General features: G+C 42.2%; 1 protein-coding gene across 10 annotated transcripts in view; it reads left to right on the top strand.

Annotated features, from left to right (window-relative positions):
- The window catches only part of Tec (tec protein tyrosine kinase), a 112,937-nt gene that overhangs the window by 87,508 nt on the left and 8,284 nt on the right, over positions 1-17,145 (top strand). For 8 of the 10 annotated variants that reach the window (NM_001113464.2, NM_001113460.2, XM_006503846.4 and 5 more), the window contains 6 exons: positions 1,661-1,726; positions 7,262-7,316; positions 9,921-10,000; positions 12,309-12,442; positions 15,561-15,635; positions 16,852-17,023. In NM_001113464.2, the coding sequence (NP_001106935.1) occupies positions 1,661-1,726; positions 7,262-7,316; positions 9,921-10,000; positions 12,309-12,442; positions 15,561-15,635; positions 16,852-17,023 (582 nt within the window). The remainder of the gene's footprint in view (positions 1-1,660; positions 1,727-7,261; positions 7,317-9,920; positions 10,001-12,308; positions 12,443-15,560; positions 15,636-16,851; positions 17,024-17,145) is intronic. The other 2 variants (NM_013689.5, NM_001113461.2) reach the window with 1 other exon arrangement.

Here is a 17,145-nt window from a genome sequence, read left to right as displayed (position 1 = left end):
CTTATTATTCGAGTTTTTCATTATCTCTGTCAGTGTGTATATAGGTATAAATGTATATAAGATACACATATATGTATATATACAGTAAGCATTACTTGTACAGGTAATTTAAGTCTTAAAGGAAGAGACCATTGGCATGTGCCCCCATACCTGACTTGGATGTCTCCTGTGGGCTTTTTGTTTGTTTGTCTGTCTTTTTGTTTTATTTTACACTTTCCATTTTTGATCTGTTGACGAGATGAGTTTATTTAGCTTATCAAATGAACCATCATCATCTATCGCAAGTGGACCGTCTGCTTCTTGGGATGTTTGGCATACCTCTGTGTCATCTCATTTTTGGTAATCTGGTGGTTGGAGTTAGAAGCTTGGTCACCTTAGAGATGAGCTCTAGCTGTGCTGTTGTCGGTGGTACCGAGTTCGTGGTTCAGGAACTGGCCTGACAGACACACTGTAAAGTTCTCTTACTGTGTTCCCTCTTGATGCTAGAGAGCCACTCTTTGACTAGGCGTTACAAAATGATGCCTTTCCTAACTCTGCCAGCATACCCAGCATTTCATCCTCCAAGCACCTGCCTTACAGATGAGTGCATCAGGCCCTGTAGGAGAGGCAGATAAAGCTGATCTTGAACTCTCACTGTTTTTCAGGAGTTGATGACTGGATTTCCTCTGATGATTACAGTGGTACCCAGTAGTTTTTCTTACCATCGTGGATTCTTTTATGTAGGTTTTGATCCAAAGTAGCCATCATTCTGTTGCTTAGTTCAGTGGTAGCTGCTGTGATTTTTCTTTCCTTTCTGGCTCAGTAAAATAACTCAAGTTCACCTTGTATTTTTCCTCGCCAGACCTGCAGTTTGATATTTCAAGGGAATTCTGCCTCTTTTAGTCAGAAACAGTGTTTTATAAATAATAGGTGGAATTCTGGGATTCTATTTGTTAGTATACTGTTATCGCTTCTAGGCTTCTGTCGGTGCAGAAAAATGTGTGCACGTCTGCATGTTTATGATAAGCTTTTACTAAAAGGTTCAGTACCAAATAAAACACTATAAAGCATCTACTTTTAAAAAATTTTATACATGAGTTTCATAACTCCTACTAAACAGTACATAGGAGTTTCTGGGGGTAAAATGGAAGGTTCCTTTGTACCATACAGGCCTTCTCGATTCCTAACAATAATTTTTCCTTTAAAAAAAGTTCCTTATGATACTAATTCAGAGGGCACGTGCTCCCATTGGATGCTGTCCTGCAGTACTTGTTGAGGTATTAGAGCAGCTGGTGACTCCATTCAATGCTTACACCTTGTGATGTAGTAGTTTCATTAAGACATTCCAAGAAATGATCATTTCTTCTTCACCAGCAGCATGGAATATTGGCAAGTTTAAACCCTGCTGCTGGCTGACTTTGGGGGTGGGCCCAAGAGAGCATCTTAGTCTAGTTTTTGGTTCTTCATGAGAAATTGGGTATCATAATGTCTGCATATCCATAATCTCTGTGGGGATCAAACATGGGCACACATTGTAAAGTGTGAGACAATACAGATATATTGAATTATTGGGATGGGTGCGTTTTCCTATAAACTTTAGGTAATGGGCTTTAGAAGACCAGTTGCCTTTCCTGAGACAAACAGTAAAGTCGTTTCTCTTTGTTTGCTTGTCCACTTCTAGGAGTGAAGGATATATCCCAAGTAATTACGTCACAGGGAAGAAATCCAACAACTTAGATCAATATGAGTAAGTAGGCTTGTAAGAGTGGGGAGCCAGAAACTGTCCTTTTCCTAGTTGTGTAAGACATTTTAAAGATGAAGGGATAACTTCCATGTCTTTAGAAGGTGCTGACATATACTTAATGCTGGTGCCTGCCCTAGTAAAAACGTGAGACTTATCTCTAGAAGACATTTTCTTTGAATATCTTGTGTGGGAATACCATTCCTTCAGCAGGCACTGTTGAACTGGGTTTGAACAAACATAGCTCAGCTGAGTTTGAAGTAAATATCATTGTTCATTCATTCAAGGTAAGGGAGCATTTCCTAGAGGAAATGTTTCATTGGTTTTTGTTTTTGATTTTTGTTTTTTTCAAGTGAAAAATAACACTGTGTGATTATAGTTTTTTCTTTTAAAACTTTGAAAACAGGAAAAAACATTACTAAGGAAATATTTTGAATAAGATTTGACCTTTGTCATTCATGATATTTTTCTTTTTCCACCGGGTAATGAGTGCGTTTTGAGTTTATTTGTCTTCCTGCCATTAAATAGTCTTTGAAAATATTTTCATAGCTGCATTATAACTCATTCAGTCACAAGTTTATAAAATGTTTTTTTGAGTTCTTGGCATTGATCTACTGTTGGATGAGGGCCAATGGCTACAACCAGTATATGGACACATAATAATACAATTGCCTTCTTATTAGAGAGGTATTGGATTATTTCAGGTGGTTTTGCTATAGTAAAATAATTGGGATAACCTCCTCTGCTGCCTTAAACCATCTCTCTGAGATCCTTTGTTGAGACTCCTGATGCATACTGCCCAACTTTACAGCAACATTTTACTTTCTATGTCCACAGGCAGTGCATAGCCAGGTTCCAGTGCACAGCCCATGGGTATCACTGCACTGTGGCCCTCCTGAGGCAGGATGTTAATATGACATTTACTTCCTTAGAGCAACAAGTGGTTCTCTGCTCTCTCTCCATGATGACATGGGCATCTCCTAATCTAGAGGACCACCAGGGTCTGACAACCCAGCATCAGTGGCATGGTCCTTTAATGTCCATGCACACGGTGTACAATTATGTACTATATAGTGTGTTTTTATCAAATGGACTGTGTGCCTGACCATCTTTCCATAGGATTGTGATGGAGCTGAAGAATTCTTATTGCCTAATATCTTTGTGTTTTCTGTGTCTGTAGATATGCAAATGCTTACCCTATGCTATAGTGGTCTTTACTGTTTGCGTAGTGGCATTCTGCATAATTCTGTAACATAGCACTTGAGAGCTGTTGCCTACTTCATGTAGTCTGGGGTGGGGGGTTGTAGTAGATTGTAGGTACCATGGGCATAGTGGGCTATATGAGCTAGGTCTTTTAAATGCACTCTATGAGACTTCCTTAATGACAGTTGCCAGACTATGTATTTCTCTGTAGTTTCCTTATCTTAATAGATAATTATGTAAACTACAGTGGCTTGGCTCTTGCATATGTCTTAGGAAACTATAACAAAATCCTTAGAAACACGGAATATGCCCAAAGGCTCAAACTTCAACTGATCTGAAATGACAGGACCAAAGACTATTGATAATATATTTCATGGAAGCCAGACATTCTTGGTGTAACTATAAATATACCTTATGGCTCACAGGATGTCAAGTAAGGATTGTATTCCTGGAGTTTGTAACTTGGATATGAGTATTTGGGTTATAGCGCCACTTGGAAATGTAATCTCATTGAAGAACTTTTCTCCTCTAGATGACTCCAGTGTGAGAGTCCCTCAGCATCTGCCAGGGATGGGAGTCCATCTTGTCATTACGCTGGGCAGCAAGGCTGAAGGCTGTCCTCAGAGTCCTTGCTTTGTGCCTCCCTATGCTTGGTTCTGTTTTGTTGGGGTTTGCCCACATTGGTTGGGTTAGTAACACATCTTCCATGTCCTCATGGAGGTTGAGACGAATGTGTTTCTGTTTGTTTGGGTCAATTAGGAACCCCAGATCTCTGCTGTTCTTGGGTCAGACCCAGGTCTACCAGGGTTTTCAGTAATGTAGTTTGACTTGTACACCTCTCAACAGTTTGGATACTAGAGGTTCAATTCTAGAGGTTCAGAAACAAACACACACACAGACACAGACACACATACACACACACACACACACACACACACACACACACACACACACACAGAGAGAGAGAGAGAGAGAGAGAGAGAGAGAGAAGAGCTGCTATTAAATAGCTATTACCAGTCTATTACCTCATCTATTTATTTGTTAATAACTCAATATATCTAAAGGGTCTGTACTTGTGTATTAATATTATTCAGCTGCACATCACTGTAACAAATCCCTGGTTAAAAAAATGATTTTGGCTTGTAGTTTTGGAGTTTGGGCTCCATGATATGTGATAGTATTGGTTTAGCATTGTTGTGAGAAAATGACCGTGGTGGGAACATGCACTAGAACAGGCCTGTTTGATCATAACTGGAAAGCTGGGAGGAAGGGGCTGGGCCACTCTAGACTCCTCCAGAGATGTGCCCCTGTGGCACAAGAACTTCCTATAAAGATGTTTCAGTAAGAGGTTGCTGGGCCTTCCAGTAGTGCCACTCTGGGCACCAAGCTGCCAGCACGCAGGCCTTTGGCACACAGAGTGAAAGGGTATTGGCACAAGGCACCCCGAGACCAAGTTCTGAGCACAAAGGAGATTTATTTGCCTCAGAGGGACAGAGGACAGGGAGTAAGGAACAAAGACAGGAGAGAGATAGAGGAGGAGGGAAAAGAGGAAGGGAACAAGGGAGAGGGGGAGAGGTGGGAAGGGGTATTTGTTCCATGGGAAGGGAGAGAGAGGCACAAAGACTACCTCTGGATAGAAGAGAGAGACATGTGACTCATTGGCAAATGGCAGTTTTTAAAGGCAAATGGAGAAATCATGTTTGGATGAGGAGTTTAATGTTGATTAGGTGAGCCAAAGGGGGCTTTTGATTGCTGGACTTCAATACTTTGATCACGGGACCTTGGTGGTCAGCCTCAGGAGGAGGAAGTGGCCAAATAAGGGAACAGACCTTGGTGGCTCGCTTTAGGAATAGTATCTAATGGTTTTTAGCAAGGCAGAGGGGATAGTGAAGGGGAAGGCCTGCCAGAGCCATGCTTGCTGTGCTCATGCTGACTAGAATGCCTTTGGTGTGGGTAGAAACCACAGTCTGTCTTAAGGATGCAAAGATCTTTTTCAGGAGTCTGTAGATGCTTCAGAAATAAGTCTCTAGAACAGGTTTCTAAGAGCAGCTTCCTGTGCCAGCATCCTCTCTCTCTCTCCTGATGCCTTTATCCTTTCCTGGGATCTGGATTTACAGTGTGAGGAGAGGACTACCTTGTTTTCCTGGGTATCTTACTATTTTCTTAAAGCCATATTGTAGCTCTCCAAGTTTCCTGCACCTGAACCAAGTTTCCCTCCCTTGCTTTCGCCATGGGGATCTAAAACTGGACCTTCTGTTTGTTGATAAATAAGAATTTTCTAATTTACACATTTTGCTAGTTTATAGTGTCTAACTAGCTAACTTTTCTTAACCATATTGTGTGTGTGTGTGCGTGTGTGTGCATGTGTGTGTGTGAGTGTGACAGTTCTGGACATCTGACACATATTTCTTATATCATCAGAAAAGCCTTAGAGATAAAATGAATCCCTTCCAATTTATTACCACATTTCAATTGCATTCATAAATAGCTTGATCATATGGTCTGCACTGACCATAGTACAGTTCTGTTGAATTTGGCCTCATTTCATAAAGTGTGATGCACAGTTTGATTCTTCCTAACCTTGGCTCATCACCACAGGCTCCAAAGTCATTACAGGGTATTGCACTTTACTAGGCATTCAGGTGCTCTCTAAAAACATTCAGGTGGCAGAATTCAGTCAGCTTTCTTATCTTGCGTTTTGCTTGTTGTGATTTTACCTTTCTCAACCAGGGGGGAGCCTTTGAATTCTCTTGTCTAAGGTGTCTGAGGCCAAAAGCCAGAAGCCTGTTGTGTGAATTTTGCGAGAAGAAGCAACACACACACACACACACACACACACACACACACACACACACACACACCCCTACTGAACTCACAACAGACCAAAATCCAACTTGGCGAACCAGTGAGTTTTATTGGTATCACTTATGGGAATATGGGTGAGGGGTCACTCATAGGAACAGATATGACTCCAAGATAGATACACCACCAAAGCCCACCTCAGCATGGGAGCCTAGAACACACTGCACAGCCTGCAGGCAGCTCCACAGACTGAAGAGCGTTCTTCCCAAGTGACTCCTCTGATCCAAACCTCTTTCAGACAGCTTGGTGAGTTTCAGCTTCTTCTTGGTGACCTGATAGTCTTTCATTCATCTTGTCTTGCCTGTGAGTGACTCTCAGCAATCTTTTACTGTTTATTCCTAGAGAGGGAGTAGATCAGCAAATCTGGTCAGTTTCAGGGACTTCCTGGAGCTTTTTTTTTTTTTTTTTTACTTCTTTACCTTCTGTGTTATGGAGCTTCCTTCAGGATGGAATGTTTCAATCCCAGAGAAAGTGCTACCCAACAGGATCTTTAATGACTAGGCTGGGACAATAGTGGGAAATTCAGATGACCAAAGAGGCCCCAGTGACTTTAGGACTTTTGAGGTTTTTAGGAATTTGACTGTGATGGAGGATTTATTGCCAACTCAAAACATCTATCAAAACAAACTTAAAGTTGAAGTCCTGAGAAAATGATCTTAGTCATACTCTTTGGGGTCCATTTGCTTATAGTCACACGGAGGCATGATTCTGGGGGGAGCTGAAGGGTAGACTGTCTCTAGGATAAAGAAGGGGATTGCAGTACTCACAGAGTCTTCTCAAAGGCTCAGGTGACTCAGGGTATGGGCCAGGTGGGAAAGAGGGCAGGTACTCAGGACAAGGCACAGAATTGATGTAGAGGCTACGGCAACCACAGGGTCTAGGGGTGCTGGACATCAGAAAGTCTGGAGTGCCTGGATGGCTGTTCAGGGTTGTTCCTTCTTTCTTGACCCTTGAGCTTTACATGAAATTCAGTGAACTGGTACCACAGTGACACGATGACCAGCCACACTGGTAGATGGGGACTGGAATAAGATATAGTTTGAATTCAAGACAGTAATGTAAAGTGATATTTTCTGTGTGGGTTAGTTATTGGAGCAAAATTCATTCTTGTTATGAATGTTGTCGTAAAACATGGGAACTGATTCTTTTGTTAAATGGTAAGGACTGATGAAATATGTCACCTCCATGCCTGGAACTTGTATTGATTTGCAAAGCTATCCTGTGACAAATTCAGGTTGTGACATACAAATAACCTTTGATCCCATCTAACACATGAGGGCATGCATAACATGTGGGTAAGAAACGCCTTGTGGTATATTCATGATAATACGTCATTGCTATTGAGATTGCGAGTGTTCTTACCGTGGCTGTGTATCTTATTGATGTGTTTGTTATTGGTTTCCAATATTAGCTTTCTAGTCATACTATGCATGAAAGGTAATTTTCAGAATCTGACGAGCATCTCTTTCTGATCAGGTGGTACTGCAGAAATACCAACAGAAGCAAAGCAGAACAGCTCCTCAGAACGGAAGTAAGTGTGCGCCCTTGGTTTGCAAGTGGCATTTCAGCCCAGGTTAATTTCAATGAATCCTTCATGTGTTTTCCGTATACTTATGCCTAAGGCCTGAAAGGGCTGTGATATAAATAAGATACAAGCTGTATTTTTCACAAAACTTAAAGGAGAGTACTGGGTTGTTAGTTTACTGGAACAAAGAGCCCCAAAGCGAGTGAACCTCAAACGTCAGAACTTCATCACTTACAGTCCATCCCTGACAACGTGGTTGAAGGGACTCAGGCTAGCTTGAGCGTGGTGGGCATGGCTCTAGCAGGTCTTGTCCTTCTCTCCTTTTCCCTCTGCCTGGCTAAAAACTGTTAGATCATAGTCCTAAAGCCGCCGAGGTCCATCTCTTTATTTGGCCACTTCCTCCTCCTGACTATGAAGGTCCAGCTATCACAGTATTGAAGTCTGGCAATCAAAAGCCACCTTCGGCTCACCGAATTAACATGACCAATTAAAATATAACACTGAATCCTAGCCCATTCTAAGACAGACCTCCCCTTTTTTCTCATTCGTTGGGTGTTTTTCTCCAGGAGTCAGAAGTCAACCACTTTAACTTTTCTTTCCTGCTTAATAAATGATCTCTCTGTGAAAACAGGTGTTTGGGTGTAATTTGTTTCTAATCCAGGGTCCAGGAGGGAACCCCAACTGTGCAGAGAGATCTCCTTCAATGGTCAATAGGATTGATTGCTTCTGGGACCTGTGATGAAGGGCCTAAGTCCCTCTCCTAGGCTTGGAGACAGCTGCCCACCCTCGCCACTTCATCACTGTTTTTCTCCATGCACACATTTCTGTCTCTGTTTACATCATCTCATTTAGTAAGGGTACCAGTCATACTGAACTAGAGCCCCCTTGATGACTATATTTTAATTTAATGACCTGTGTCAACCCATCGTATGTCCAAGTACAGGCACATTCTGAGGCTTAAGACTCAGCTCTTTGGAGTAGAGCAGACTGTGGATGGGCCCTCGGGAATCTGCGTTGTGAGGGGCCACCCACCCCTGAGCAGCGTTTACAAATCCACTGATGGCTCATTTGCTGCTTTGATTTTAGCGTTTCAATGTATTTTCTTTCTTGCTTGGTTTTACTTGTTTTAGGATAGTTTACCTTAATATTATGTGATGTACTTTATAAGTGAAAACTTAATAACATGCAGTCACCTGTTGTAATAAACATGATGAATTTCTGAAACCTTAAAGTGAAATTACAGGGAAAGACAGTATATGCAAAGGGGAAATTGTGCTGAGCTGAGGGGGGCCTGGGTGCTCTAGGGTGGCTTTGTTCATGTTCCAGGTCTGTAAGGTAGGGAAGTTGGCCCAGAAGCCAAGGTTTCAGCCTCCACATTTTACTTTCTAGTTGTTTTACTTAGTGATATTCAAGATGTTGGCTCTTCTGTGTGTGACCAAGGCTTCGCTGAGCACTGAGTGTAGGTTATACTACAAGACTTGGTCCCACCCTAGGATCCTTGCTGGTTTCCCAGAGACCACACACCCAGAGCTGTTGGTGTCTGCTACCTTGACAGCTTGGCCTTCAAATTCTCTTTTGTCTCATTGGCTACTGACTAGTCAGGTGACCCAGGGAAAGTTAGCTCATCTTTTTGTGTCCCCTCTCCTTACCTGTGAAATTAGAGAAGAAAAACAAGAAAGTGTATTACTCAACTGGCTGTTAAATACTCAAATGAGCATTAAATTACGTATGAGGCTACATTTAAAAAGATTAGGTTTTCAAAAATGGTAGCTATTATTATTATTATTATTATTAAATCCATGAATTCATGATCATAATTATTATCTCAAATTGTTATCAGATAGACTTGGGGGGCTTTTAATTCCATTGTCTCTCTTATAAATAAGAATAGAAGTTATTTTTCAACTCTGAAACACATTTTTTGTCTTGAAGTAATATGAAAGCTAAAGAACAGATATGGATATGGTACCATTGACAGAGAAGTGTCTGAGATATATAACTTCCATTTCCTGCCCTTCAACTGGGGTCTGGTGGGAATGTAATTACTCAGGGTTGTCTGCATGTTTTAAATTCCTGTTGGAGTCACCCCCTCTCTCCTGTGTTATGTATGGCATTGGACGCTGACTGACAGAGGAAATCAAGGGTACTGAAACACGGTCTCGTAAAGAGCACTGAGGGTTTTTTGGGGATAAAGGCTGTGTGCTAGGAATTGACACTGCAAGGGATTGAAAGCTCCTACCAAGCATGTGGATGGCATGATCTAGAAATCAATGGTTACTTTCACAAGCCTGGGGCTTACAGCACCGTGGGACCTACCTGGTAGCACTGCAGAGGCCCTGAGACACTAGCTGCGGGCCTCACTTCAGCATGGGTGCAAGGCTGTAGTCAGGGAATGTGAGTGTGCCTCCTCCAGTCCTTTCCAGCCCAGGAGTTCCGGGCAGAAAGTCATGTGTGTGGAAGACTCAAGGGGCACTATTCAGTTGCTCTTGTTGACAGCAGAGTTTTCTACACAAAGGGTGATCGTAAAACAATGACAGTTCAACTCTTGAATCTTTGCCAGGGCACTAGTAACTGGAATTTAAAAAAGGAATTTCTTCATTTGGTTTTTAGGATAAAGAAGGTGGTTTTATGGTGAGAGACTCCAGTCAACCAGGCTTGTACACTGTCTCCCTTTACACAAAGTTTGGGGGGTAAGTAAGTCCTTATGCTCTGGCGTTTTTAGTGGTTGCTGTTGTTATTTGTTTGTTTGTTTGTTTGTTTGTTTTTGTTGTTGTTATTTTGTGGGGGTGCATTGGTATGCGGTACATGCATGTTGTGAATGTGTGTGAAGGTGTGTTCACCTGTGCGTGTATGCAGGTGGGATGAGAGCTTAGCTTCCAAATACCTTCCTCAGTGGTTTCTCTATTTTGTTTGTTTGTTATAATTTCCCATCCAGGGTTTCTCACTGAACCTGGAGCTGACCCACTGGCTAGCCTCGCCGACCAGTGGGCTCTTGGGATCAGAGAGCCCACTCTCTCTGCCTCTTCCCACCCTTCAACCCTGCAGAGCACTTAAGTTCTAGCCACACGCCGGCACATCTAAGCTTTCTAGGAGTGCTGGGAACCTGACCTCACGTCCTTACACTTTCATAGCAGGCATTCCATCTGCTTGAGCTATATTTTTTTTCTTTTAATTCGGTGTTTTTATAGGACCTCCTCCCATGTTGCTTGTATGTGTTCCTAATTTTCAAATAGGAATTTTCAGCATTAGAAAAAAAAATGTAATCTTTAGTTCTAAAGCCTGAACTATTTTATGTCCTCTTCTTTTTCTCTCCAGAGAATTTCCCTATAGTTTTTCATATATGTGTATGTGTGTGTCTACATACATGTGTATATATGTATACCCAAACAACATACACATACAACATGCATGTTGAGAATAGCTATGGAAGACTTAGTAATGTTCATTGGATAATTATTGTGCCCTGAGCTATGCACAAAGGATGCTGCATTGAGTAGAGTGGGCTTTAGTAGCTTAATGAGGGCCACAGACAGGCCTGTATGCAGCCATGGTAGTATAAAAGTGTGTAGGGGTGAGGGGCTGTTATTAAGACACATTTCACTTATTTCTTAGTGACAGCTAAGCTGAGACTTTATAGCAAGATAGGAAAAACCTGAGTGAAGGGAGTCTTGCTGACTCAACAGTGAGAGGAGATGGTGAGGGCAGAGAAGCACAGGGAAGGTCTGAGGTGAATGTGGAATGACAGAGATGACAGGGTAAAGGGAGGAGGGGTGCCTACGACAGGCTGACAGATGTAGAAGCTGACCCAGGTCGCCTCGGGGCCAAGGAACCCAAGCTCCACCCTAAGGGCGATTACACATCATCTCGAAAGCATTTGAAAGCAGAGTTCCTAGAAACCTGTATTCTACAGATATACCTACAAGGGGTGCTGTCTCTGCTTAAGTCCAGTCCGTTCCCTTTGAGAAGGGAGACAGTTCTAGGCACTGCAGGTCTTGGTCTCTGCAGGACAGAAACGAACAGCAAATTAAAATTCTCCTGCTGCTGACCTGTTGGTTCATGGTCTCATTTCCATTCCCATGCAAGCAGCTGAGTTATTATTGTGACCACTTTCAAGACTTCCACCCGTTGATGTTAGTCAAAAAGCTTAGGGCATAGGGAAAGTAATATTTGTGTCAGGAATAGAAAGGAGCCCGTAGAAAGAGATTCTACAGAGATTGCCCTATAGATAACATCTACACATGAAATTCTACCTGGATGGTTGAAGTTAGCTTTCTGCTCCCAGAAATAAGACTCAGACTCAAAGTATATTTACAAATGCCTGGGCCATATAGCTAGGCTCTTCTCTGACTAGAATCATAATTTAAGATAACCCATTTATTCTAACCTACATTCTGCCACATGGCTGGTTACCTGTGCTCATGTGCCGTACATATGTTTGTCTCATTACATCTTTCCCAGGCCAATCTCCTGCCTGGCTCTCTTCCAACACAGCATACCTTTGGTCCAGCAATGTTAAATCATTGAGAGTAGATAGGCTGGTCCAATTTAGCAGCTCCTTTTTTACTTGTGTCTTCTTTATTTTGGCCTCTCTCATAGATGATTTGTAATGCCATCACAGCCGTAGAACTTATATCCACCTTTATTTTGATAATTTAAAACAAGTAAAAACAACAAAAACAACTATTATTATTATTATTATTATTATTATTATTAATTGAGACAGAGTGGTTAGCTTGGGCTGACTTGGATTTGCTCTGTAGATAAGGCTGGCCTCAACTCACAAGGAACCTATGTGTCCTTGCCTTTGCCTCCCAAGTGTAGATATCAAAGGCCTGGATTGATTGATTGATTGATTGATTGATTGATTTATTATCTATGTACCCTTGAAAACATTTATATCAATTCTCATTTCTTTTTCCCTTCTTTGGAGATTAATACCTATGGATAAATATACTTATGCTGGGTGTAAAATCCTGTTTTATTTTGTCTTTCTAATAGAGAAGGCTCATCAGGTTTCAGGCATTATCACATAAAGGAAACAGCAACATCCCCAAAGAAGTATTACCTGGCAGAGAAGCATGCTTTCGGGTCCATTCCTGAGATCATTGAATATCACAAGCACAATGCGGCAGGTGAGTGGGCTATGAAGACCCGTTTTGAATATTAGTGATCATATGCTCAGATATTGTGATGGATTCTTCAAAAGGTAGAATTTTTGTAGTTATCTCTAAAGTGTGACTGATGTAAAATTATTGCATATTAAGAACATTCTGTATCCAGAGAAAAACCAGAAAGCATAATAGATTTCACAGGATACCGTGTTCCCATTACAGGACTTTAATGTCTGTGGATATTCCCACCTCTGTGGTTTTTAGCCTTGGCACTAAACTAAAATTCCAAGATATGCCTACTTTAAGAGCAACCTAGGTGGCTAGTTTGGAGGATCATGTGAGTCAGAGAGTTCAACGCTAGTCTGAGCAACACAAGGAAGCCCCCTCCCCCATATCATCAAGTAAATGTGAAAAATGTGTGTGGAGAGGACATAGATGCTTTCAGACGAGCCAGGGGTTCAGTCAGTGCTAAAGCTTTCCAAGAGACAGAGTGCATACACTTTGCAATTCGTAGTGAGGTTATGTCCTTATAAAAGCGGTATAAACTAAAGATGCCTTCAGTAGGAAATGTATTCAATACAGCTATCTACTGAGCACCCTGGCTTTGTCACATGGTACTCTGTAGAGTACCGGGGGTGGGTGTGTGTGTATGTGTGACCCTCCTGGTCACATGACTGGCTGGGAGTGATGGCTCATTACATCTGGAAAGTCTCCTGTCTTACAACACTGGCCCAGGAGAAGAACACATTTACTCTCCCCAGCAAAGGTCTAGTTTAAAAGAGATGATTTCCATGGTGTGCACATTGCTGTGGTCCCGTGCTAAAGCTGACCCACCGAGACGTGAACCACTGAAGGCTACAGATGATCGGACAGCATGTCCCGCAAGCTTTTTTAACAGCCTGAATCTGTGTTACATCCAACACCAAACAAACAGCAAGAAATAAGGCTTCCACAAGCAAGTTTCCAGCCTTTTTTTTTTAACTTTAACAGTGCAAATGGTTAATGTGTCCAACAGCTGGGTGCTTAATTTCACTTGTGGAAAATTGGCTTATGAGTTTTTAATCAAAGGCCCTCTTTACAATGTCTGTTGCTGTTCTCTGAGGTCATTTATTATTTTACATATACAGAGCATAGGGAGAGTTATTAAGATGTAATTTACATACCAAAAAATTCATCCATGTAAAACACAGGGTTCAACACCTCTTAGAATGTTTACAGTGTGCCAACGGTCACATCACCATAATCTAATTTTTTGAACACTGTCATCATCCCCACACAAATAAATCTTGTACCCATTAGCAGTCACCCATGCCCTGTCTTCACCAGCCTAGCCCCCGGCAACCACTAACCCACTTTCCGTCTTAGTAGATTTGTCTGTTCTGAACAGTTCATGGAAATAACAATTTATACTGTAGCTGGGCTGTTCTGTTTTGTTTTTTTTTGTTTCGACACATTGTAACATTTTTTTACATTTGTCCGTGTACTGTGCATTCCTTGTTGAAATAATCAGAAAAGATAAAAATGATCAAGGCCTGACCTATGGGAATTATACATAAATTATTATGCAAAGCCTTGATATTTGCCTAAGTGTTAAGTACCCAGTCCAATTAGAAATCCGTGTTTAGTTTTTAAATTATTGCCAGTGTCACTGTAATGGTGCTAAAAGGTGAGATAGACAGCTGACCCTCTAGTTGGCAGTCTTGGAAGCTGTCTTAACGCACCGACTTTGACAAGGTTTCTCCTTCATCTGTGGAAACCAGGATGCAGCCTGGGTCTGCACCAGCTCCAGATGTGGTGACACCAGAGGAGAGGCTGCTGGGGATTCTGGACCGAGGAAATCCCCAGGGTTTTGTTGTTGTTTTGCTTTTTACAATGGACTCGCTGAGCATACTCTTAGACATTGCCTTGTGTGTTCTGCTCAAGCGTGCCCTGTCCCTGGAAAGAAATCCCGAGGAAGTGGAAAGTTTAAAGCTCTGGCTTTCAGTCAGAGAAGGTGTCCACTCCTTTTTATTGACAGATGATAGTCTTATATTCACATGTTTTCATGGAAATAGGGTTTCCTTTCATCAGCATACTCATCTACAAGTGGGTTTGCTGGGTTTTCTGAAATTCTGTGCTCAATACTTGAGCAATTAAGCCAGGCATGGTGGCACACACCTTTAATCCCAGTGGTTGGGAGGCAGAGGCAGGGCAATCTCTGAGATTGAGACAGCTGGTCTATAGATTGAGTTCGGGAACAGCCGGGGCTACACAAAACCAAAAAATAAAACAAACAGGCAAAAACCAAAATCAAAACAAAACAAAACAAAAAAACCAAATCAAACCACAACCAAAACCAACTTGAGCAATTAATTCTTAATGGTTTTTCAAAAAAGCTGAAAAGAATCCAGCTCTACAAGACGAATGGAGACCTGTAGAATTCAACTCTAACCCTGTTCTGATGATAGTCTCTTATTCTTACTGTATTTCTTTTCCTATTTTTTTTTGTGTTCTTCTGTGTTTAAATTTTTACCACTATCTTAATTTATTCAGCTGACATGTATTTAGTGCCTGCTTTATATAAGAAACCAAGCCTTTGAGGGAAGTATAGTGAATATTAAATGGTGATCCGTCCAGATGCCCACACAGTTGTAAAATATGAAATGTGCTGTATAGAAGAAGTATAGCCCTGTCTGGGTGCTCCTGGAAGAAGGCCCCCATTTCTTCTTTGAGGCTTAAATGATTTGACCTGCCTCACTGATTTCCAGTGGCTGATAATCCACACATTTAGTGCTAATGTCAGGAACACTGAGTCACATCAGGTGAATTGCTTTAATTTTTAGCCGACTAATAAAATTCTCTTTCATAGTTCAGATCTCATATTTAAAAAGAGTATAAACTCACTGATAGTAAGCTCTGAGAATCTTCTAATATCCTTTACAATATTAGAGGAGAGCGGATGCTAGCCTTGTGCCAGATAAACACTGTATTAAGAAGGAACTGTACGGAGCGGTTGAAAGCCATGTGCAGCGCCATGTGTCTATGAAGAGGAGGCTTCAGTAATAAGCGAATGGTGTTTCTTGGGCTTTTCTTGTTTAGCATTTGACGGAGTAGCGTGATTAGGATAAAATTCAGCTGCAACCATTTCTTTCATTTTTAGGGCTTGTCACCAGGCTGCGGTACCCGGTCAGTACAAAGGGGAAGAACGCTCCCACTACTGCCGGCTTCAGCTATGGTAAGACTCACTTGGTAGTTGCATTGGCCAGTTTTCTTGGAAAAGAATCCAGCTCTACAAGACGAATGGAGACCTGTAGAATTCAACTCTAACCAGAATTCTAGAGTGCAAGCCTAGGTCCCTGTAGCCCTGACAGCCTCAGCAATTCCACCCGTCTCACAGTGCCAGCGAAGGATGCAGAGTGGCACGGAGCAGAGAGAGGAGGCTTAGTCACTGAGCCCTAGGAAGAGGGACTGAAGAAAATGTCTCCTGAGTATACCCATCAAAGGCTGCAACCGAGAAAGGCTCGGGACAGGGCAGACAGGAGGTGTGGCCAAGTGTGGCCTGGTTGATAATTATCTCAGATGTAGTCCTGCAAGGTGGTCTGAAGAAGTCTTTATTGCCTGAGGGGACAAGCTGGGTCTAAGGAGCTGACTGTTCTTGAGCAAGGATGCAGCGTTGCTATTGTGAATCATTGCCTGTACGTGTACCTGGTGGGCTGTCCGCCCTTGGGAGATGTAGTTATTCGTGGAATCCGAGGTAGACGTAGGTTTAGGACAGCTCTTGGAGACATTTAGTGTCTTCAGGGTATCCAGAATAGGGCGTTGTAAACCTTTAAGATGTCTCAGTTACTCCTACCTCTCTGTGCCTTCATCTGTGGGGGGAGGTGACTGGGGGGGGTGGGAGGTAAACTAGCTATCATCAGGTCTGACATAGATTTTCTTTGGGTGATTAACATTCTGATATGTACAGGTATGTGACCAGAAGTAAATGAGACAGATGCAGGCAGAGGCAGAGATGCCAGCCTTTCATCCTGCTGGGGTCACCCTGCAGGCCCCAGTGAGGAGGACTCAGTGGTTTTAGCCAAAGAGTTCTCTGCATGCAAGTTTTACAGCTGTTTTTAATGCGTTCATAGAATGGGTTTTTAGATGATTATACTTTATAGTAACTCTAGATTTTCTGTTCTCATCATTATTTATAAAAACTTTCCATAGGTAAAAACTAAATACATCGCTGCTAAAATAGTTGCCATTGTGGTGGTTCTCACTGGCTATGCCGGCTGGGTGTCTGGGTGTCTGGGTATGTGGGTGTCTGGGTGTCTGGGTACAGGCTGTAATTCTGTTCTGGGTCTTATAGTAATTATTACTGTGTTATTCAGGGCTGTGGGGTTGGTCTCTTCCCCATGGCTTTAGGCCGTTTCCTTTGTAAAAGTATCCTTTCCCTGTCTGTCTTACAGATAAGTGGGAGATTAACCCATCAGAGCTGACCTTTATGAGAGAGTTGGGGAGCGGACTGTTTGGAGTGGTGAGGCTTGGCAAGTGGCGGGCCCAGTACAAAGTGGCCATCAAAGCTATCCGGGAAGGCGCCATGTGTGAAGAGGATTTCATAGAGGAAGCTAAAGTCATGATGTAAGTTTCTATTCTTCTTCTTCTTTGTTTTATGTGTATTTGGTATTTTGAATGCATGTATGTCTGGGCATCATGTGTATACATTGCCTGCAGAGGCCAGGAGAGGGCATCAGATCCTCCTG

This window comes from Mus musculus, chromosome 5 (genome assembly GCF_000001635.26).
Source record: "Mus musculus strain C57BL/6J chromosome 5, GRCm38.p6 C57BL/6J".
Lineage (NCBI taxonomy): Eukaryota > Metazoa > Chordata > Mammalia > Rodentia > Muridae > Mus > Mus musculus.
Note: the sequence above shows the minus strand (reverse complement) of the source record. Positions and strands in the feature narration are given on the sequence as shown.